The sequence below is a fragment of the Scomber scombrus genome, chromosome 12 (genome assembly GCF_963691925.1).
Source record: "Scomber scombrus chromosome 12, fScoSco1.1, whole genome shotgun sequence".
Taxonomy (NCBI): domain Eukaryota; kingdom Metazoa; phylum Chordata; class Actinopteri; order Scombriformes; family Scombridae; genus Scomber; species Scomber scombrus.
In genome coordinates this window covers 28,159,604-28,182,068 of record NC_084981.1, presented here as the reverse complement: position 1 = coordinate 28,182,068, position 22,465 = coordinate 28,159,604, and the positions used below count along the sequence as shown (strand labels likewise).

The window sequence follows — 22,465 nt, the reverse complement described above, 5'->3', positions numbered from 1 at the left end:
CCATTGCTATCACTCCTGGGATATTCACAGCCATTATTGTGAACTGGTTGTGGTTTAGACTTCCCCACTACTAACTGGTGTCTAACTGTCTGAGTGGATTATCTACAGTGTATGTACATAGGGACAGCATTACAGAGGAAAAACTGGATAAACAGAATACCTCCTCCACCTTAAAAGATCAACTGGTGCCCTCTGGTGAAAGCTGTGAGTTTCAGGTTGACTGTGTCTGTGTTCTGTAGATATATGCTATGAATTGGCCACTGCTAAAATATCAGATAAGGGGATTAATTACTTTGTTGTTTGTTTCATATAAATATGTGGTCCTATGTGTAACAATTTGAAAGCAGTAAGCTTGTTGTGTAATAAGAATGCATGAAGACAGTTTACCCTGAAGTGTAATTAAATAGGTAGATTCTTGATGTTGACACGTCCCACTTGCATAGGTTAAAGGTTTATTATTAACAGGAGAGCGGGGTCAAACATTCAGTCAGAGCCCTGACCATCCTTTGTTAAACGATGCAGAACTAACCATAAAACCCCCACAGGAGGTCTGGTGATTGTGTAGTTTCAGAAGAAGGGGGTCACATGGAAGTCACTATTGCGCCTGTTTAAGGAGGTCACCGCTCATCTTCTCCTATCCTTTCATTTAACGAACACACAGACTGAGCTAACACATAGCGTATGATTTAGCAAGTAGAATTAGCTCAAGTCGAAACAGTTCAAAATAACCCCCAAATGTTTAATGTGAGGAAAAATTAAGTTTACCTGTAATTAATTTGTAAATAAAATGATCTTGCCTTTTCCCTGGTCCTGAGGAAAGCATATCCTAACCCTTGTGTACTTTTTCAGTACATTTTAAATTTAACGCCACAAATAATAATGTGGCCGTTCACCCTAACCCTCACTGCATCACAGTCAGAGGTGCCTGGACAAAACTACCCCTAACCTCACCATGCAGCTTGAGTTTCACAGCCATCATCAGTATAGATACTGCTAAGGAGCCACCACACCCATTTATGTTCTCACAGACACTCCCAACAACACACCTAAAAGAACCACATGTATACATGAAGAGAAAGTGCAGCACCTGAATCTTACTTGGAAAACCACTGCATCTTACAGGGGACATGCATTATATATTCAGTATTAGTTAATGGCTTTAGTTTGCATACAGTATAATATAATGTTAACATTTTGTACATAATAATAATGAAAAGAAATGTTGTCCGACTTGCAATATGATTACAATAAAGCTACTAACTAACTAAATAACTAAGTATTTGGACACATCTTTCCATTTACTTTAATGCAAAGGGGGTCCAAACTTTTGACTGGCTGTAAAAAACAATAAAAAAAATAAAAAGATATACCACACTATATCATATCTATCCACAAATACAAAAAAAATAAATAAAAGTATTAAATGTTTCACTATCATGTCAAACTTCTTGTTTTGTAACCATGTAATTGCATTTTTTGTGTCTTTCTTTTTCTTTTTGTTTGTTTTTTCTTTTTTTCTTTTTTGCGTCGTTCTGTTTTTCTTTTTTTCTGTCCCACCTTCACGGTAACATAAATCAGTGACATTAAACGCACCATCATTATTAAAAACTACAGCGAATATACTAATTTCCGGGAAAAAAAGGAGCCTGTGAATGCATCATCGAAAGGAAGGAAGAAGTACGCATGCGCAGTATGTACTTGACTCCGATTGGTCCATTTCAAACTTAGACGGCGGCTGTGTTGTTGTGTTTAGCTAGCAGCTGATTATCTGATACTGCGCCTAATGTCACAAATATAACAGGTAAGTCTTTATATTCACTACTCAAGATTTTAAGAGTCTCATTATTGTTGAGGTTATTTTACAGGAAAGTAAACTGTACAAGTTAAACTGTACCGCTTGACAGGTGAAACTCTCAGGCTAAGCTAACGAGGCTAAGTAAGAAAGTAAATGACATCATTTAATCATAAAATGTTCAGCTTTCGGTGTAGTTAACTTAACTTTAAACTATTTAAAATATATATTTATACACAAGCTAGTTGTTAAAACAGGTTTTAAAGTTAGTAAAATGAGCAATGTCGAATCCAGGTTGAGTTTAAATGACTTGTAATTTAAGTTTAAGTCAATTTTAAAGCAATAATCAGGAGATTAAATGAACATTAAAGCAGTTTTTCTTGCTTTAAAATCATTCCTCCTGTTCATACTGACCATTAGAAGATACCTTCATAATGCATTTACAATGGAAGTGATGGAGGACTAAATCCACAGTCCTCCTTCTGTGTAAAAATGTATTTAAAAGTTAATCTGAAGCTAATATGAAGCTTCAGTCGTCAAAATGAGTCAAATCTTCATCTTCTATGTTTCAACGTTACAGTGTTTTTAGTGCCAAAGTCTTTGTATTACTATACTTCCACCACAGCTCAACAGGGAAACACTAAGAGGGAATCTGATGCTAAAAAGACTGTAAATGTGTCAGATATCACTTGATATGACTAACTCACACTGATGAAGCTCAATAGAAGCTGATCACCTACTTTATAAATGACTGAGGGTTTATTTATTGGGCTTTATAAACTTGACTTTGAACTTGGACTCATCACAGGTTGGAGATTCGGAGGCCTTTCTCGGACAAAGTTGGTCATTTTGAAGCATTTAAAAGTTTTCTAATTGTGTGTTGTGTTGTTGCAGGATGATGGAAACATGCCCGAACAGCACGGCTGACAGACAGGAACAGGTCGAGGCCGAGGCCGACGATTTGAAGAGAGATCTCTCATCCGACTGCAGCGTCCTACCAGACCCACAGGTACTGACAGGGGGAAACACTGGAATGACTGAATATCACACAGAAAGAAGGTTTTATTTAATCATTTATTATGAAGTAATCTCAGTTTTATCAGTGTTTACAGACAGCTGAGTTTAAGTTGTCTGTCTGTGGCATCATTTAAAATAATAAGCTCCAAGTTAGCAGGAGACTCAATCATCATATTTCTTTCTATCCTTCCTCCTTACCTTCCTTTTTACTTTTATTCGTTCCTTCCTTCCTTCCATCTGTCTTTTCTTCCTTCTGCCCTTCCTCCCTTTCTTCCTTCTATCCTTCCTTCCATCTGTCCTTCCTCCCTACCTTCCTTTTTTCCTTCCTTCGTTCCTTCCACCTGTCCTTCCTCCCTACCTTCCTTTTTTCCTTTCTTCGTTCGTTCCTTCCTTCCATCTGTCCTTCCTCCCTTTCTTCCTTCTGTCCTTCCTTCCATCTGTCCTTCCTCCCTTGCTTCCATCTGTCCTTCCTCCCTTTCTTCCGTCTGTCCTTCCTTCTTTCCTTCCTTCCTTCTGTCTGTCCATCCTTCCTTTCTTCTCTCCTCCCTTTTGTCTGTCTTTCCTTCCTTCCCTTATTATTTCCTTCTTCCCTTCCTTCCTCCCTACCTTCCTTTTTTCCTTCCTTCTGTCCTTTCTTCCTTCTGTCCTTCCTCCCTTTCTTCCGTCTGTCCTTCCTTCTTTCCTTCCCCCCTTCTGTCTGTCCATCCTTCCTTTCTTCTCTCCTCCCTTTTGTCTGTCTTTCCTTCCTTCCCTTATTATTTCCTTCTTCCCTTCCTTCCTCCCTACCTTCCTTTTTTCCTTCCTTCTGTCCTTTCTTCCTTCCATCTTTTTAATGATCACAGTAAGTCGTATTTTACGCAACTTATTTCCTTGTTTCTGTGTGTGATTTTTAACCCTGCTGTTGTCGTTTGCAGCAGTCCAGCATCGAGGAGAGAGAACACCTGCAGGTCTTCCTCCGCATCCGACCTTTCACCTCAGCAGAGAGCGACAACGGAGAGTCACAGGTAATAAAAAACACACAAGTATTAACTGTCTGTATATTTATGACTCAGCTTCATCTGCAGACAGCTGATTAGACCAGTGGTGTCAAACATGTGGCCCCCGGGCCAGGACCGGGCCGCCGAGAGGTTCAATCCGGCCCACTTTCCTTCCTGTGTTCTTTTCCTTCCTTCCATCTTTCCTTCCTAGCTTTCCTCCTTTTTCCTTTCTACGTTCGTTCCTTTCTTCCTTCCTTCCATCTGTCCTTCTTCCCCACCTTCCTTTTTTTCTTTCTTCCTTCCTTCCTTCCATCTGTCCTTTCTTCCTTCTTTCCTTCCTTCCATCTCCTTCCTTCCTTCTTCCTTCTTTCCTTCCTTCCATCTCTCCTTCCTCCCTTTCTTCCTTTCTTCCTTCTTTCCCTCCTTCCATCTATCCTTCCTCCCTTTCTTCCTTCTTTCCCTCCTTCCATCTCTCCTCCCTCCCTTTCTTCCTTATTCCTTCTTTCCATCTTTCCTTCCTCCCTTTCTCCCTTTCTTCCTTCTTTCCCTCCTTCCATCTCTCCTTCCTCCCTTTCTTCCTTCTTTCCCTCCTTCCATCTCTCCTCCCTCCCTTTCTTCCTTCTTTCCTTCCTTCCATCTCCTTCTTCCCTTTCTTCCTCCTTCCTTCTTTCCCTCCTTCCATCTATCCTTCCTCCCTTTCTTTCTTCCGTCTGTCTTTCCTTCTTTCCTTCCCTCCTTCCTTTTGTCTGTCTTTCCTTCCTAGTAATTTAAAAAGTCACAGATTGCTGAATTCTCTTGATATAAACAGAAAGCAGCTGCTGCACCTCATGTCCTGACTGTCTCCCTCTTTCTTTTAAATTAAATGTTGTTGTTTATTTTATCAGGACTGCGTCACCATCGAGTCCCCTGACACGGTTCTGCTGAAGCCGCCCGGTTCGTCCCTCTCCGCTCGGCTCAGCACCGATAAACCGCTTCCTCAGACGGGACAGCGCTTCCAGTTCTCTCAGGTTGGTTCCTTCTGTCCTTTCTTCCTTCCTTCCTTCCTTCTTTGCTTCACACTTTCCTTCTGTCCTTCCTTCCTTCCTTCCTTCTTTCCTTCCTTCCTTCCTTCCTTCCTTCCTTCCTTCCTTCCTTCCTTCCTTCCTTCCTTCACACCTTCCTTCTTTCCTTCCTGCCATCTGTCCTTTCTCCCTTCCTTCCTTATTTCTTTCTTCGTTTGTTCCTTCCTTCCTTCCTTCCTTCCTTCCTTCCTTCCTTCCTATCTTCTTTCCTTCCTTCTTTCTTTCTGTCCTCCCTTCCTTCTTTCCTTTCTTCCTTCCTTCCTTTACACCTTCCTTCTTTCCTTCCTGCCATCTGTCCTTCCTCCCTTCTTTCTTTTCTTCGTTTGTTCGTTCCTACCTTTCTTTCTACCTTCCTACCTTTCTTCCTACCTTCCTTCCTTCCTTCCTTCCTTCACACCTTCCTTCTGTCCTTCCTTCCTTCTTTCCTTTCTTCCTTCCTACCTTCCTTCCTTCCTTTCTACCATCCTTCCTTTCTTCGTTCCTCCCTTCCTACCGTCCTCCCTTCCTTCCTTCCTTCCTTCTTTCCTACCTTTCTTCCTTCCTTCCTTCCTTCCTTCCTTCCTTCCTTCCTTCCTTCCTTCACACCTTCCTTATGTCCTTCCTTCCTACCTTCCTTCCTTCCTTCCTTCCATCCTTCCTTCCTTCCTTTCTTTGTAATCATCAACATTTTCATGCAGAATCTCTGAGTTACTTATACTTACTGTATTTTAAATAAGAATTAGTTGCAGAGGTTTTTAATATATTGTCAATAAACCGACTCACTGGCCAAAAAAGGTTGATAAATCCTGATATAAAAACTTGAAGTGTTTTAATTAGTAATATTTTCTACTCTTTACTCTTTTATATGAACAGGTGTTCGGTGCCGATACTTCCCAGAAACAGCTGTTTGAAGGCACCGTGAAGGATTTGGTGAAAGATGTTTTGGAAGGAGGAAACTCTCTGGTGTTCACTTACGGGATCACCAACGCCGGGAAGACCTTCACGTTCCTGGGTTTGTTAATTAATTAATTAATTAATGACGTCGTCTGCTACAGTCTGTGATGCTCAGGAAGAAATTAATTTAAATAATTAGATGCAGAGAAGCTTTGATAAGATGAGTCTAAACTAAACTGTATAAATATTACATAAATTACCTTTTAGAGTTTCTTCAAATACATTAAAAGAAGAGTTAGGGGTTGGGAAAGTTACTTTGGAATATTTCAGTTACTTCATCAAAGTAATGTAATTTATTACATTTGATTACTTTTCTAATTTTCTAACCAATGTTTTCAGCTGTTAGAGTAAATGTTCCCTCCATCTGTCCTTCCTTCCTTCTTTCTTTCTTTCTTTCTTTTTTTCTTTCTTTCTTTCTTTCTTTCTTTCTTTCTTTCTTTATGGGTGGATAAAATATTTAGTATTTATCATTCTTTTGTGGTTACTTTTCTTTCTTTCTTTCTTTCTTTCTTTCTTTCTTTCTTTCTTTCTTTATTCTTTCTTTCTCCTCCTACTTCTTCTTTCTTTCTCTTCTTCCTCTTCTTTCTTTCATTCCTTTTCTCTCTCTTTCTTTCATTCCTTTTCTCTCTCTTTCTTTCTCCTCTTCCTCCTTGTTCTTTTTTCTCTTTTTCCTCCTTTATTTTTCTTTCTTCCTTTCTTTCTTTCTTTCTTTCTTTCTTTCTTTCTGGGTGGATAAAATATTTATTATTTATCATTCTTTTGTGGTTACTTCTCTTCCTTTCTTTCTTTCTTTCTTTCTTTGTTCTTTCTTTCTCCTCCTACTTCTTCTTCTTTCTTTCTCCTCTTCCTCCTTTATTTTTCTTTCTTTCTTTCTTTCTTCCTTATTCATCACTGACACAGTAACCAATAATGCACAGTAATAGTAAACTAATGATAACAGCTGATTCCTAATCAATCCCAACCTTTCCCCTCCCGTCTTTCTCCTCCAGGTCCAGACTCTGACGCCGGCATCGTGCCTCGGTCCCTCGACGTGATCTTCAGCAGCATCGATGGAAACGTTTTCACCGAGACGAACGTCAAACCTCACCGCTGCCAAGAAGTCACGAGACTCACTGCGGAGCAGCAGGCCGAGGAGGCGGCGTTCAAGAGAAACCTCTTCAGACAACTTAAAGATTCACCGGTTCGTTAAATAACATTTCACAGTTTTATAATTATTATTATTAAATGTTATATCATCACTGTTACTAGTTTTTAGTTTTATTTCCTGTTGTTCATGTTGATGTTTTTACTTTCTTATTATGCTTCTCTAACTCTTTAAATGTTCCCTGTTATAGGATTAATGAAGGATTATTTCATCTTTTATCTTAACTTAGCTCGACATAATTTAACTTGATTTAATTTATCTTAATTTAATTTGACTCAACCTGATTTAACTTATGTAAGTTTAACTTTATCTTAACTTAATTTATCTTAACTTAACTTAACTTTATCTAAACTTATCTTAACTTATCTTAACTTATCTTAACTTTATCTTAACTTAACTTTATCTAAACTTATCTTAACTTATCTTAACTTTATCTAAACTTATCTTAACTTATCTTAACTTTATCTTAACTTAACTTTATCTAAACTTATCTTAACTTATCTTAACTTATCTTAACTTTATCTTAACTTAACTTTATCTTAACTTAACTTATCTTAACTTTATCTTAACTTAACTTATCTTAACTTAACTTATCTTAACTTATCTTAACTTTATCTTAACTTTATCTTAACTTACCTTAACTTAAATTTATCTTAATTTAACTTTATCTTAACTTAACTTAACTTAACTTAACTTTAGCTTAACTTTATCTTAACTTAACTTAATTTATCTTAACTTACCTTAACTTAAATTTATCTTAATTTAACCTTAACTTAACTTAACTTAACTTATCTTAACTTATCTTATCTTAACTTAACTTTATCTTAACTTTATCTTTAATTATCTTAACTTATCTTAACTTAATCTTAACCTAACTTAATCCTAACTTAACTTATCTTATTATTAAGACTTCTAGAATACCATCAGAGCAGCAGCTGTGTTATATAAATATAAATGAATAACCTACAGTAACAGACTATTTTTGTTCACCTTTTGATGTATTTTTAACTTCTTTTCTATCTTTGCACCACAGAGCGAGAGGATCAACGCCAGCCTGTTGAACTCCACCAATAAGACGATTCTCGAAGGCAAGATTTTAGATTCATCTGCTATTTATAATTATCTTTGCTTTTTTCTGATGTTTTGTTGCAAAGACCCGGACCGAGCCGTCGGATCACATTTGATTAAATCCTGAATGACAGCGAATATTTAACCCCGGGTGCATTTCCTCTGCAGGCTCCTCCGTGCTCGGGTCAGCAGCTGCAGCAGGAGACAGAATCAGCCTGGAGGTGGAAACAAACACTAAATTCTCCGTCTGGGTTTCCTTCTGTGAAATCTACAACGAGAACATTCACGACCTGCTGGAGGCGATGCCGAGCAAAGCCCCGAGGCGGACCGCGCTGCGCCTGTCACAGGACGTCAAAGGCAACACCTACGTCAAAGGTTTGTTATTGTACACACGCCTGAGGAAAAAGACCTGAGGGGGTTTTTACTGTTTAATTACATGTTTGCTGATGTCTAGACGAGCAGTAAAATGTGCTGCAGTGACGTCTACTTCTGTCCACTTTTACTTTCTTCTCTTTTATTGGTGTGTAAAATCTTTAAACCTCTTTTACAGAAGCTGTTTTATGCAGAATTTATTTTATTATTAATAAGTAGATTTAAAATGTGGATGGAAACTTACACACTGCAACTTACACACTGCACACTGCATACATTTTGACTGTTCCTTCTTTCCTCCCTTCCTTCCTTCCTTCCTTCCTCCCTCTTTCTTTAATTTTTCTCCTTCCTCCTTCCATACCTCTTTCCTACCTTCCTTCCTCCTTTCCTTCCTCCCTTCCTTCTCTCCTTCCTCCTTTCCTCTTTTCCTCCCTCCCTCCCTCCTTAGTCCTTTCCTTCCTTCCTTCCTCCCTCCTTATTCCTTTCCTTCCTTCTTCCCTTCCTTCCTTACGTACTCCCTCCCTCCTTCCTCCTTTCCTTCCTCCCTTCCTTCTCTCCTTCCTCCTTTCCTCTTTTCCTCCCTCCCTCCCTCCTTACTCCTTTCCTTCCTTCCTCCTTATTCCTTTCCTTCCTTCTTCCCTTCCTTCCTTACGTACTCCCTCCCTCCTTACTCCTTTCTTTCCTCCCTCCTTCTTTCTTTACTTACTCCCTCCTTCCTTACTCCTTTCCTTCCTCCCTCCTGCATTCCTTCCTTCCTCCCTCCCTCCTTCCTTATTCCTTTCCTTACTCCTCCCTCCCTCCCTCCCTCCCTCCCTCCTTCCTTACTCCTTTCCTTCCTTACTCCTTTCCTTCCTTCCTCCCTTCCTCTTCCCTTCCTCCTGTCCTTCCTTGACCTGAGGACAACAGGAGGGTTAATATATCAGCATATATTCAATTTGAGGCTGTAAAGATGAGACTTCATATTTTACAGACGGCAAAAACAACCCTAAAAACTATTGAAAACAATAATTTAAAAAAGGAAAAAAAGACTATAAGTAGATGACATACAAATGTTATTTAGGTACAATGGTGACTTGTTAACTGAACATGTTCAACAAACTAACTTTTTAAACTTTCATCAGTTTAAAGTCATTTATACTTGAATATCCTGTTATTATGTGTGTGTGTGTGTGTGTGTGTGTGTGTGTGTGTGTGTAGATCTGCGCTGGGTTCAGGTGAACAGTGCAGACGAAGCGTACAAGGTGATGAAGCTGGGAAAGAACAACCAAAGCTTCTCCTCTACGAAACTCAACCAGGTCTCCAGCAGGAGGTGACTAACCCCGAACCCTTTAAACACTGACTGTTAACATTTAATATCCTGTTGTCCTCGAGGGAGGGAGGGAGAAGGAAGGGAGGGAGAAGGAAGGAAGGGAGGGAGGAAGGAAAGAAGGGAGGGAGGGAGGGAGGGAGTGAGAGAGGGAGGAAGGGAGTGAGGGAGGGAGGGAGAAGGAAGGGAGGGACGGAGGGAGGAAGAAGGAAGGAGGGAGGGAGGAAGAAAGGAAAGGAGGAAGGAAGGGAAGGAGGGAGGGAGGAAGGAAGGAAGAGAAAGGAAAGGAGGAAGGAAGGGAGGGAGGAAGAAGGAAGGAAAGGAATGAGGAAGAAAATGAATAAGGAAGGAAGGGAGGACGGAGGAAAGAAGGGAGGAAAAAGGAAGGAAAGAGGGAGGAAGGAAGGAAAGGAGGGAGGAAGGAAAGAAGGAAGGAAAGAGGGAGGGAAGAAGGGAGGAAGAGGGAAGGAAGGAAGGAGGAAGAAAAGAAGGCATGGAGGGAGGAAGGAATGGAGGGAGGAAGGAATGGAGGAAGAAGGAAGGAAAGGAGGAAGGAAGGAAGGAAGGAATATAAGTTATTTCAATGTTTCTTTCTCTCTCTTTCTTTACAGTCACAGTGTTTTCTCCGTTCGCATCTTGAGGATTGAAGATGTTGGAAGTCCGAGAGTCCACACAGTCAGCGAGTGGGTGACGCTTTGATTCAAATGAAATATGCTTGAAAAACTAAATTAAATGTGGTTCGGAGGAGTTTGTGTTGCAGTATTGAACGTAGAGCATTCTTTAGGGGTGTGTGTTTATAAATGTGTTTATAAATGTGTGTGTGTGTCTCCAGGCTGTGTCTGTGCGACCTGGCCGGCTCGGAGCGATGTGCCAAGACGCAGAATAAAGGAGAGCGTCTAAAAGAAGCGGGAAACATCAACACGTCGCTGCTCATCCTCGGGAAATGCATCAACGCTCTGAGACACAACCAGCAGGCCAAGTGAGATCAGATCTTTCTTTCCTTCCTTCCTCCCTCTTTCATTCATTTTTCCTTCGTTCTTCCCCTCCTTCCCTCTTTCTTTGCTCCCTCCTCCTTTCATACTTCTTTCTTCACTTCCTTCCTTCCTTCCTCCCTTCCTCCTCTCCTTACTTCCTTCCTCTTTTCCTCCCTCCTTACTCCTTTTCCTTCCTTCCTTCTTTCCTCCCTTCCTCTTGTCCTTCCTTCCTCCTTTCCTTCCTCACTTCCTTCCTTCCTACCATCTTTCCTCCCTTCTCTCCTGACTTCCTTCCTCCTTTCCTTCCTCCCTCTTTTCCTCCCTTCCTCCCTCTTTACTCCTTTCCTTCCTTCCATCTTTCCTCCCTTCCTCCCTTCCTTCTTTCCTCCTGTCCTTCCTTCCTTCCTTCCTTCATCCCTTCCTTCTCTCCTTACTTCCGTCCTCTTTTCCTCCCTCCTTCCTTCCTTCCTTCCTTCCTTCTTTCCTTCCTTCCATCTTTCCCCCCTTCCTTACTTCCTTTCCTTCCTTCTTCCCTCCTTCCTTCTTTCCTTCCTTCCTCCCTACCTTGACCTGAGGACATCAGGAGTGTTAACTCAGATGATTTGTATGTTTCCTCTCTCCTTCCTCAGGTTGCTTCAGCACGTCCCCTTCAGGGAAAGTAAGCTGACTCATTACCTGCAAGGCTTCTTCTGCGGTCGAGGTAAAGCCGGCATGATCGTCAACGTCAACCAGTGCGCCTCCATGTACGACGAGACGCTCAACGTCCTCAAGTTCTCTGCCGTGGCGCAAAAGGTACGTACTTAATTTAAAGGGTTAAAATGTGAAATAACGTATGAATAGAGAGAAGGAGGGAAGGAGGGAGGGAGGAAGGACAGAAGGAAGGAAGGGAGAGAAGGAAAGAAAGAAGGGAGGAAGGAAAGGAAGGATGGAGGAAAGAAGGAAGGAAGAAAGGTAGGAGGGAGGGAGGGAGAAAGGAAAAGAGGAAGGAAGGAAAGAAGGACAGAGGAAATAAGGAAGGGAGGAAGGTAGGAGGAGGAAAGAAAGAGAGAAGGAAGGAGGGTGGGAGGAAAGAAGGAAGGGGGGAAGGAAAGAAGGAGGGAGGGAGGAAGGAAGGAAGAAAGGGGGATGGAGGAAGGAAAGAAGGAAGGGAGTAAAGAGAGAGGAAGGAAAGAAAGAGAGAAGGAGGGAGGAAGGAAGGACAGAAGGGAGGGAGGAAAGGAAGGATGGAGGAAAGAAGGAAGGAAGAAAGGTAGGAGGGAGGGAGAGAGGGAGAGAGAAAGGAAGGGAGGAAGGAAGGAAAGAAGGACAGAGGAAATAAGACTAGTTTTAAAGATATTTTTGAGTTGCTCATCTTGCCAACACTGATCCATACATCATCTAAAGGAATCATCATGAACTAGTTTTTGGTTTTAATGGATTTATATCTCATGTGTTTCCAGGTTGTGGTTTTGTCCAGCAGGCTTCTTCCCATCATGCACCAGCGGTCCGCCAGCGAGGTCTCGTTCATCAACAACGCCGAGAGGAAGGTTGTTGGAGGCAGCGGCAGCAGCAGGAGGAGGAGCTCTCTGATTGGCTGGGAGAGCAGCCTGGAGGATGTACAGGTACGGGAGGGGTTAATTTATGTATTTTATATCTACTGAATATCCACCGTACCAGGTTTTTACTACAAAATCATGACATCATGATAAATATACATTGTTTTATTGTTTCTTCAGGAGGATGATGATGATGAGTGTGATGAAGGAGAGAGTCTGATGGACGTCACCGTGGATCAGAGCGGAGGAAGTGAGGAAGACGATGATAAAATTGTCATCAGTAAAAAGACGCACCAGGTCAGTGACTTTAAATAATAACAATAATAATAGGATAATAATAGCATTATACATAATGCAATCCATCACAATATTCATATATATAATAATATTTATGCCTCAGTTTTATATTTAATCATCTTATTTTTGTAGTGTTATACATTTTCAATTTTCCTTTTAACTGATATTTAACATCTTTGCTTTGATTTCTTTCTAATCTTTAATTTTTATAAACATGCAGATTCCTCTTAATTCATACTGAGTCTGGAAACATCTTATTATTATTAAACTTTATACATTAACTGTGCCATTTCTCTAAATTTGAGAGCATGTGACTTTATATATGATTAGTTGTTTTGTTAATGATAATCAGCTGTTTACACTTCTTTACTTTCTTTTTCTGTAGTATAAAAATGTGATTTGTAATTATAAGAAAGGTGTTAAATAAAAGTGCATTAAAATCTTAAACCTTTAGAAACCTTTTATGAATTAATTAGTGTTTATTTCTCTATTTTTGCAGAAGCAGGCGTCTCTGTTGCAGCAGCTGCAGGTTCAGCTGAAGCAGGAGCGAGCTGAGAGTCTGATCATGGAGGTTCGAGTCCGAGATGAAATCAGCAGAGAATTCTCCGAGCTCTTCTCTGAGATGCAGAACGACTACAAGTGAGACTTTTTATTTATTTATTCATTTATTTATTTATTTATTTATTTATTTATTTATTACTTTAACCTTCGTGTCGTCCTCCCGGGTCAAATTGAGCCCGTCTGTTTTGACTCTTCCTTCCTTCCTTCCTTCCTTCCTTCCTTCCTTCCTTCCTTCCTTCCTTCCTTCCTTCCTTCCTTCCTTCCTTCCTTCCTTCATTCCTTCCTTCCTTCCTTCCTTCCTTCCTTCCTTCCTTCCTTCCGTCTGTCCTCCCTCCTTCTCTCCTTCTTTCCTTCCTCTCTCTTTCCTCCCTCCCTCCTTCTTTCCTTCCCTCCTTCCTTCCTTCCTTTCCTTCCTCCCTTCCTCCTTCCCTCCCTCCTTTTCTCTTTCTTTCCTCCCCCTACCTTCCTCCCTTCCTTCTTTCCTCTGTCCTTCTTTTCTTCCTTCCTCCCTTCCTCTTTTCTTTTCTCCCTCCCTCCCTCCCTCTTTCCTCCGTCCTTCCTTCCTTCCTTTTTTCCTTTCCTCCCTCCCTCCCTCCTTCCTTCTTTCCTCCCTCCCTCCCTCCCTCCTACCGTCCTTTCCTTCCTTCCTTCCTCCCTCCCCTTCCTCCCTTCTTCCCTTCCTTCCTTGACTGGAGGACATTCAGGACTTTAAGGAACCACATTCATTTGTGATTGAATGTTGTTTTTCGTGAACGTCTTTAAAACATGATGAACCTCTTTCACAACTCTTTCTTTACTTTTAGAAAGTTGTTCAAATAACAACTTGTGTGTGTGTGTGTGTTTCAGCGACCGCCTGTCGAGGGAGAGAGAAATACTGGAGGAACAGGCTGAAAGGAGGATGGAGATCTTTAAGAACTTGATCGACAACATGGTCCCAGATAGATCCGGTCCAGACGCACAAACCGTGGTAATAAACCGTCTCTATTAAATGTGTTAAACATCTCCTCAATCCACCTAAGGCATCTGTTTTGACTGTTCCTTCTTTCCTCATTCTTTCCTTGCCTCTGTCCTTCCTTCCTCTTTTCCTTTCTCCCTTCCTCCCTTCTTTCCTCCCTCCCTCCTTTCCTTCCTTCTTCCTCCCTTCTTTCCTTCCCTCATTTCTTCCCTCCTTTCCTTCTTTCCTCTGTCCTTCCTTCCTCTTTTCCTTTCTCCCTTCCTCCCTTCTTTCCTCCCTCCCTCCTTCCCTTCCTTCTTTCCTCCCTCCCTCCTTCTCTCTTTCTTTCCTCTGTCCTTCCTTCTTCCTCCCTTCTTTCCTTCCTCCCTCCTTTCCTTCCTTCTTCCTCCCTTCCTTTCGTCCTTCCTCCCTCCTTTCCTTCCTTCTTCCTTCCTTCCTCCCTCCTTTCCTTCCTTCCTTCTTCCTCCCTTCCTTCCTTGACTCGAGGACAACAGGAGGGTTAATGGATATAGATGGATGGATAGAGAGAGAGAGGAGGAGGAGAGAGGAGCTCAGTCCCCCCGGCAGTCTAAGCCTATAGCAGCATAAACTAGGAGCTGGAGCCCTAACTATAAGCTTTATCAAAAAGGAAAGTTTTAAGCTTATTCTTAAAAGTAGAGAGGGACTGAATCTGGGAGCTGGTTCCACAGGAGAGGAGCCTGATAACTAAAGGCTCTACCTCCCATTCTACTTTTAGAGATACATACATTCATCTCTCAGTAACTTTCCTTAATTACTGAGAGTGACCCGACTCTCATTCACTGTGAGAAGGGAACTGGGAGGTTTCTAACACTTCTAACATATGACTGATGAGTTATTAGATGTGTATATTCTGTATTAATTATCCAAAGCAGGTTGGGAGGTTAAGTGTTTTGCTCCAGGAGAGAAAAGAAGGAGCCGAACCTGAATGTGCTAAATGTTGTTGGATGTGCTCGCTGATCTCCAGACTCATCTTCATCTTCTTCTTCTTCTCTTCTTCCTCCTGCAGGGAAACTCTCTGGACTCATACTCTACTGAAGCGGCCGGTGTGAAGAAAGTCTCCGAGGCTGCTGGGAAACGTTTGTGTTCAGGCCGAGCAGCAGCTCAGGGAGACGCAGCGGAGGAGACGGAGGTGAAGAAGAGGAGGAGAGTTGAAGAGCAGACGGATCGTAAAACAACAGGTGGAGAAAAAAACACAGAAGTTTATCAGTTAAGATGTTTAACAGTGATTTAAAGAAGAAGTCTGAAGGGTTAAAGTCTTAAAACAACAGTCAGGTGCTCTTTCTTTCTTTCTTTCTTTCTTTCTTTCTTTCTTTCTTTCTTTCTGTCCTCCTTTCTTTCCTCCTTCTTCTTTTTTCTTTCCTCCTTTCTTTCTTTCCTCCTTCTTTCTTTCTTTCTCATTCTTGTTCTTTCTTTCCTCTTGTTCTTTATTTTTTTTCCTCCTTTTTTCTTTCTTTCTTTCCTCCTTTCTTTCTTTCTTTCTTTCTTTCTTTCTTTCTTTCTTCCCCCTTCTTGTTCATTCTTTCTCCTTCTTGTTCTTTCTTTCCTTCTTTCTTTCCTCCTTCTTTTTTTCTTTCTTTCTTTCTCCTTGTTCTTTATTTCCTTCTTTCTATCCTCCTTTTTTCTTTCCTCCTTGTTCTTTCTTTCTTTCGTTCTTTCTTTCCATTGTAAACACTATGAAGGGATCTTCTAATAGTCAGTATGAACAGAAGGAATCATTACAGCAAGAATAAACATCGTCTGGACGATCGTCAACTTTTCCTTTTAATACTTATATATTCCTGTTACGTTTCTTATATCTCTCCGTTATTTCTAAGGTGAATCCAGCGGAGCGGAGGACGAGGAGAAAAGCCGTCTCCTCCTTCAGCTGCAGCAGAAAACATCAGAGGTTTCTCAGCTGGAGAAACGAGCTGCAGACCTGCGGAGCTCACATGAGAGAGAGCAGCTGAAGGTAAGAAAACACACACACACACACACACACACACACACACACACACACACACACACAACCCCTGGAGGAGGAGAAGTGATGTCACAAGTCTCCTGATGACTCTTAATCACGACGAGCTGTCACTGCGAGGCACGTTGACTTTAATCATCGTTATCTCCTCTCACAATATCTGCTGTCATGGATTCATACTCCACCAGTTCCCCTCGTCATTCTTCACCAATCAGCACGTCAACGGGATCAATTAGAGGTTGATGTCTTTATTAATTGTGCTTTATTGGCAGCAGGGTAGAAAGTTTCCATTTTACTTTGTGTGCTCACATCTCAGAGACATCGTGTAGAATAGATGGAGGAGAGTAGACGCTGCTAGTTCAGAGGCAGCTTTACAACTATTTAAAGCAGTGGTGTCAAACCAGGCTTGTGTATTACATCCATATGTTGTTTAACTCACTTGGAAGCTTTTTAATATGTATAAAAGACGAACTTTCAATCACATCAATCCTTTCAAAATGCCCAAAAATGGAATTTCGCAGACAGAAACGCATAATTTAGCATCAGAAAGGCCACTCTTACCTTCAGGACAGTCTCCCCCTAAATAGTTCAAGATGTGTTTAATGCCAAAGGAAGTCATACTAAATACTGACTTTTACTTTATAGCTTTATATGTTCAAAGCATACAGAGAGAAAAACACACGAGAAAGAGGAAAAATAAATTAAAACCACACAAATTTAGATAAGAAAAGAAAAGAAAACAGACCAGTTTAACTTCAAGTGGGCCAGAAAAGTACAGTCAATGCATAATAACCTATAAATGATAATATATATAATATGTAATATAACTTTTACTATAATAAAACATCTATTTATAAATCAGATGAACAGTTTGAGACGTCTTTTAGTAAAAAATGAGTGAAATTTAAACATTATATCTCAGTTTTTTTTAGATTATTTTGCACAGAAGTTGCTGATTTGACAACATTTTGTACAATATTTAATATATAAATAGTTTAAATATGATCACAATATGTTTTCATGCTTATAGTCGAGGTGGAAAAACCTCTGCAGCAGCATTTTATATGAAGATGTGCAGCAGTAATGCATCGATCTAGATTATCAATGACAGTCTTTCCTTCCTCTTTCCCGCTTTTCTAAACACGTGAAATAACAACTTCATCAATTCTTGTGTCCAGCAGTTGTCAGCCGCCCTCGAGAGGGAGAAGAAAGCCAGAGAGGACGCCCTCACTGCGCTGGAGTACCAAACAATGGGCAAAGAGGAGGCACTGGCATCCTTAGAGGAGGAGAGGAAAGCAAGAGAGGAAACCCTCGCTGCACTCAGAGACCTGAAGAAAGGCAAAGAGGAAGCTGTGGCGGCCCTCGGAGAAGAGAGGAGAGCCAAAGAGGAAGCTGTGGCGGCTCTGGAAGAAGAGAGGAGAGGGAAAAAGGAAGCTGTGGCGGCCCTCGAAGAAGAGAGGAGAGGGAAAGAGGAAGCTGTGGCGGCCCTCGGAGAAGAGAGGAGAGGGAAAGAGGAAGCTGTGGCGGCCCTCGAAGAAGAGAGGAGAGGGAAAGAGGAAGCTGTGGCGGCCCTCGAAGAAGAGAAGACAGGCAAAGAGGAAGCTGTGGCGGCCCTCGAAGAAGAGAGGAGAGGCAAAGAGGAAGCTGTGGCGGCCCTCGAAGAAGAGAGGAGAGGCAAAGAGGAAGCTGTGGCGACTCTGGAAGGAGAGAGGAGAGGGAAAGAGGAAGCTGAGGTAGCCCTGGCAGAGGAGAAGCGGAGCAGAGATGGATCCCTCGCTGCCCTCGAGGCTCGGTCCGTCCTGGAGGCAGAGAGGAAAGAGATCTCCAAGCTGGCGGAGGAGAGAGAGAAAAGGCAGCAGGAAGGCGACGAGCTTCAGCAGGAAGTCAGAGAGATGGCTGCCAGAGTGAAAGCAGCAGAGCAGCAGGTGAGACGCACCATGCTTTTAATCTTTAGTCAGATTAGAATCCATTCATTCAGTCATTATAAAGTAGATGATCAGCTTCTATCGAGCTTCATCAGTGTGAGTTATTAGTCATATCAATGATATCTGACACATTTACAGTCTTTTTAGCATCAGATTCCCTCTTAGTGTTTCCCTGTTGAGCTGTGGTGTAACCATAGTAACAAAAAGACTTTGCTACTAAAAACACTGAAGATGAAGATGAAGACTCCTCTCCTCCTTTCTTTCTGTCTTTCTTTCTTTCCTTCTTTTGTTCCTCATCTTCCTCCTTTCTCTCTCCATTTCTTTCCTCATCTTCCTCCTCTCTCTTTCTTTCCTCATCTTCCTCCTCTTTCTTTCTTTCCTCATCTTCCTCCTCCTCTCTCTTTCCTCATCTTCCTCCTCCTCTTTCTTCCCTCATCTTCCTCCTCCTCTCTCTTTCTTTCCTCATCTTTCCTCCTCTTTTTCTTTCCTCATCTTCCTCCTCCTCTCTTTCTTTCCTCATCTTCCTCTTTTTTCCTTCTTTCCTTCCTGATCTTCCTCCTTTCGCTCTCTCTTTCTTTCTCATCTTCCTCCTTTCCTCCTTTCTTCCCTCATCTTCCTCCTCCTCTCTTTCCTCATCTTCCTCCTCCTCCTCTTTCTATCTTTATTTCCTTCCTCATCTTCCTCCCTTTTCTTTCTTTCTTTCTTTCTTTCCTCAGAGCGACTTTGGTACTAAAAACACTGTAACGTTGAAACATAGAAGATGAAGATTTGACTCATTTGAACATCTGAAGCTTCATATTAGCTTCAGATCAACTTTTAAATACAGTATGAAGCAGATCTTCTAATGGTCAGTATGAACAGCAGGAATCATTACAGCAAAGAAAAACAGGTTTCAGTGTTTAAACCAAAGCTTTACTAGTTTAATACAAAGTGCTACAAGTCTAAAATGAATCATATTTCATCATATTTCAGGTGACCAGCGAGACGGAGAGAGCTCAACAAGCTTTAGTCCAACTACAAGCTGCTCAGACTCAGCTGGATGAACGCAGCCATGAGATCCAGGAGAAGACTTCACAGATCCACACGCTGACTCAGGAGGTTCGAGGCCTGAAAGAGGAGCTGCAGACAACAGCAGCAGCAGCAGGTGGCGTTGACGATCAGCTGAGAGAAGAAGTGTCTGACCTGAAGAAGAACCTGTCCGAGGAAAAGGAGAAAAGCGACAGCGAGCAGAAACAGAAGCTGGAGCTGCAGGACGAGCTGGAGCGAGTAAAAGAAGAGCTCGCTACCAAACAGCTGATCTCAGAGCAGCAGCTGGAGCAACAGGAAGCTGCTTCCAGACAACAACTGGAAGAGCTGAGGAGGAAGCTTCAGGAGCGAGAGGAGGACGAGCTCCGAGTCAAGCTGGAAGAACAAACGCTGAGATCTGAGAAGCAGGTGGAAGAGCTCAACGAGAAGCTGCGAGAACAAGAAGCAGCTTCCACACAACAACTGGAAGAGCTGAGGAGGAAGCTTCAGGAGCGAGAGGAGGACGAGTTCAGAGTCAAGCTGGAAGAGAAAATGCTGAGATCTGAGAAGCAGGTGGAAGAGCTTAATGAGAAGCTACGAGAACAAGAAGCTGCTTCCAAAAAACAACTGGAAGAGCTGAGGAGGAAGCTTCAGGAGCGAGAGGAGACGTCTGAGCTCAACGAGAAGCTGCGAGGACAAGAAGAGAGCTCACAAAAGCAGCTGGAGGAGTTAAAAGAGAAACAGAGTGAAGAAAAAGACACATCAGAGAAGCTCATTAATGATCTCAAGCAGCAGCTCAGTGAGCAGGAGAAGAGTGGAGAGCTGCTGAAGAGTCAACTGGAGGAAGCAAAGTGCAGAAGTGACTCTAACTCTGCTGCAGAAGACGATCTGAAGAGGTTAAACTCTGAGCTCCACGCTGAAGTCGCCTCCTTGAAGGAAAAACTCTCCAACGTGGAAGAGAAGAAACTCAGCAAGGCCGAAACCCGACAGCAGACGGAGGAGAAAACTCTCTCAGAGGTGCAGAAAGTGTCTGAGGAGAGAGAAGCGGAGCTGCAGAAGAAGCTGCAGGAGACGGAGGCGAAGGCCAAGACGCTGCAGAAGAGCCTGAAGGAGGCGCAGGAGAGACGGGAGGAGGAGGAGAGCCAGGCGGTGCAGGAGGCGCGGAGAAGGGAGGCGGAGAGGAGGAGGGAGCTGCTGGCCGTCGCTCACGAAGCCATCGCTCAGAAAGACGAAGAGCTGGAGAAGAAAGCGGAGGAGATCAGCAGGTAACGGCTCATTCCTGTTATAAATCATCCTAATTATGACTCTGAGTGTTAATTAAATCTTAGCTTAATTATATTATGTAATTAAATCACTTAGCAACAGTCTAGTTTAATCAGGCCTTTGGTTTTTATGAGCTCAGGACTTCTTATACATCTAAATGTGATGAGGAATAGATCAGCTGATGATTAGAAGTCATTAGTATGAGAAGATTAGTAGTTTAACCCTCCTGTTGTCCTCGAGTCAAGGAAGGAAGGAAAGGAGGGAGGAAGGAAGCTAGGAAAGAAGGAAGAGAGGAAGGAAGGGAGGAAAGAAATAGAGAAGGAGGGAGGGAGAAAGGAAAAGAGGAAGGGAGGAAGGAAGCTAGGGGGGGAAAGAAGAAGGGAGGGAGGGAGGAAGGAAGGGATGAAGATGGAAGGAAAGGAGGGAGGAAGAAGGAAGGAAATGAGAGGGGAGGAAGGAAAGAAAGAGAGAAGGAGGGAGGGAGAAAAGAAAAGAGGAAGGGGGAAGGAAGGCGGGAGGGAAGAAGGAAGGAAGGACGGAGGAAAGAATGAAGGAAGGAAGTGATGGAGGAAAGAAGGAAGGAGGGAGGAAAGAAGGAAGGAGTGAGGGAGGGAGAAAGGAAAAGAGGAAGGGGGAAGGAAGGCGGGAGGAAAGAAGCAAGTAAGGATGGAGGAAAGAATGAAGGAAGGAAGGGAAGAACCAAGGGAGGGAGGGAGGGAGAAAGGAAAAGAGGAAGGGAGGAAAGAAGGAACAGTCAAAACAGACGGGGTCAATTTGACCCGGGAGTACGAGACGAAGGTTAAGAAAGAGAAGAGGAAGCAGTGTCTCTAAATTGGAGCATGTTGAGTTTTTTCTCTGCAGACTCTCTGTTACTTCTGTCATTGTTAAAATAAAAACCTCTTTTCTTCTCTTTCATCTCTGCCGTCCAGGGAAAGGTTGCATCTTTCTACTCTACTCTATTAAAGGAGGCTGAGTGTACGATCACTGCCAGCAGTTCTTTGGGGTTTTTATCTTTTTTTTTGTCCCCAGACTAAAAGAAAATGCCAAACAGGACTCGGAGAAAGTGAAGAGTCTCGGCCTCGACCTGCAGAGGAGAGAAGACGACACTTCAGACCTCAGAGAGAAACTAGCCGACTATAAGAAGCAGATCCAGCAGGTCCAGAAGGAGGTAACACACACACATATATACACATACACACACACACACACATATACACACACATATACACACACACACACATATACACACACACACACACACCCACACACACACATATACACACACACACATATACACACACACACACACATATATCCACATACACACACACACTCCCTCCCTCCCTCCTTCCTTCCTTCCTTCCTTCCTTCCTTCCTTCCTTCCTTCTTTCCTTCCTTTCCTTCCTTCCTCCCTTCTTTCCTCTGTCCTTCTTTCCTTCCTTCATCCCTTCGACTTTTCCTTTCTCCCTCCATCCCTTGTTCCTTCCTTCCTTATTTTCCTGCCTCCTTTCCTTCCTTCCTTCCTCCCTTCCATCCTCCTTTCCTCCTTTCCTTCCTTTTTCCTACCTTCCATCCTTCCTTCCTCCTTTCCTTCCTTCCTTCCTCCCTCCCTCCTTCCCTCGTTCTTTCCTTCCTTTCCTTCCTCCTTTCCTTCCTTCCTTCCTCCTTTCCTTCCTTTTTCCTCCCTTCCATCCTTCTTCCCTCCTTTCCTTCCTTCTTCCTCCCTTCCTTCCTTTCCTTCCTTCTTCCTCCCTCCTTTCTTTCCTCCCTTCCATCCTTCCTCCCTCCTTTCCTTCCTTCTTCCTCCCTTCCTTCCTTGACTCGAGGACAACAGGAGGGTTAATCTATAATTTTTGTGTAAACCTTTATTAATGTAATTGTGTTTTTCTTCTTCTCTCTTTTTAAAGATCTCCACCATGAGAGAAGAAGAGAGAGTTTTGAGGCAGAAGCTTTCTGATGCAGAGAAAACAAAGAAGCAGCTTCAGTGTGACGTTGCCAACAGAGACCGAAGCATCCAGCAGCTCCGCGTGGTGAGACGACCGTTAACACTTCACTGTTGTTATTAGAAACATGTATAAAACGTCTGAAAGCTTCGGATACGTTTGCTCCAAAGGGAAAAAAGCATTTCACACACTGCTGTTAATGGTCAGCCTGATCATCTCTCCTTCTCTCCTTCCCTACTTCTCTCCTGCTCTCCCTCCTTCCCTCCTTCTCTCCTTCTCTCTGTCCTTCTCTCTCTTTCCCTCCTTCTCTCCTTCTCTCCCTCCTTCCATTCTTCTCTCCTTCTCTCCCTCCCTCATTC

General features: G+C 42.5%; 1 protein-coding gene across 1 annotated transcript in view; it reads left to right on the top strand.

The window, feature by feature from the left end:
• The first annotated feature begins 1,717 nt into the window (after nucleotides 1-1,717).
• The window catches only part of LOC133991559 (kinesin-like protein KIF20B), a 67,986-nt gene continuing 47,238 nt past the window's right edge, over nucleotides 1,718-22,465 (top strand). Inside the window, 25 exon segments of the mRNA XM_062430015.1 lie at nucleotides 1,718-1,801; nucleotides 2,687-2,801; nucleotides 3,724-3,813; nucleotides 4,671-4,793; nucleotides 5,700-5,838; nucleotides 6,770-6,960; nucleotides 7,958-8,051; nucleotides 8,191-8,367; nucleotides 9,562-9,673; nucleotides 10,282-10,353; nucleotides 10,503-10,649; nucleotides 11,274-11,436; nucleotides 12,084-12,245; nucleotides 12,360-12,476; nucleotides 12,976-13,115; nucleotides 13,884-14,004; nucleotides 15,020-15,179; nucleotides 15,828-15,961; nucleotides 17,149-17,487; nucleotides 17,758-17,895; nucleotides 18,868-19,329; nucleotides 19,468-19,568; nucleotides 19,608-20,165; nucleotides 21,193-21,331; nucleotides 22,071-22,193. Of these exon segments, the coding sequence (XP_062285999.1) occupies nucleotides 2,688-2,801; nucleotides 3,724-3,813; nucleotides 4,671-4,793; nucleotides 5,700-5,838; nucleotides 6,770-6,960; nucleotides 7,958-8,051; nucleotides 8,191-8,367; nucleotides 9,562-9,673; nucleotides 10,282-10,353; nucleotides 10,503-10,649; nucleotides 11,274-11,436; nucleotides 12,084-12,245; nucleotides 12,360-12,476; nucleotides 12,976-13,115; nucleotides 13,884-14,004; nucleotides 15,020-15,179; nucleotides 15,828-15,961; nucleotides 17,149-17,487; nucleotides 17,758-17,895; nucleotides 18,868-19,329; nucleotides 19,468-19,568; nucleotides 19,608-20,165; nucleotides 21,193-21,331; nucleotides 22,071-22,193 (4,116 nt within the window). The 5' untranslated portion in view covers nucleotides 1,718-1,801; nucleotide 2,687.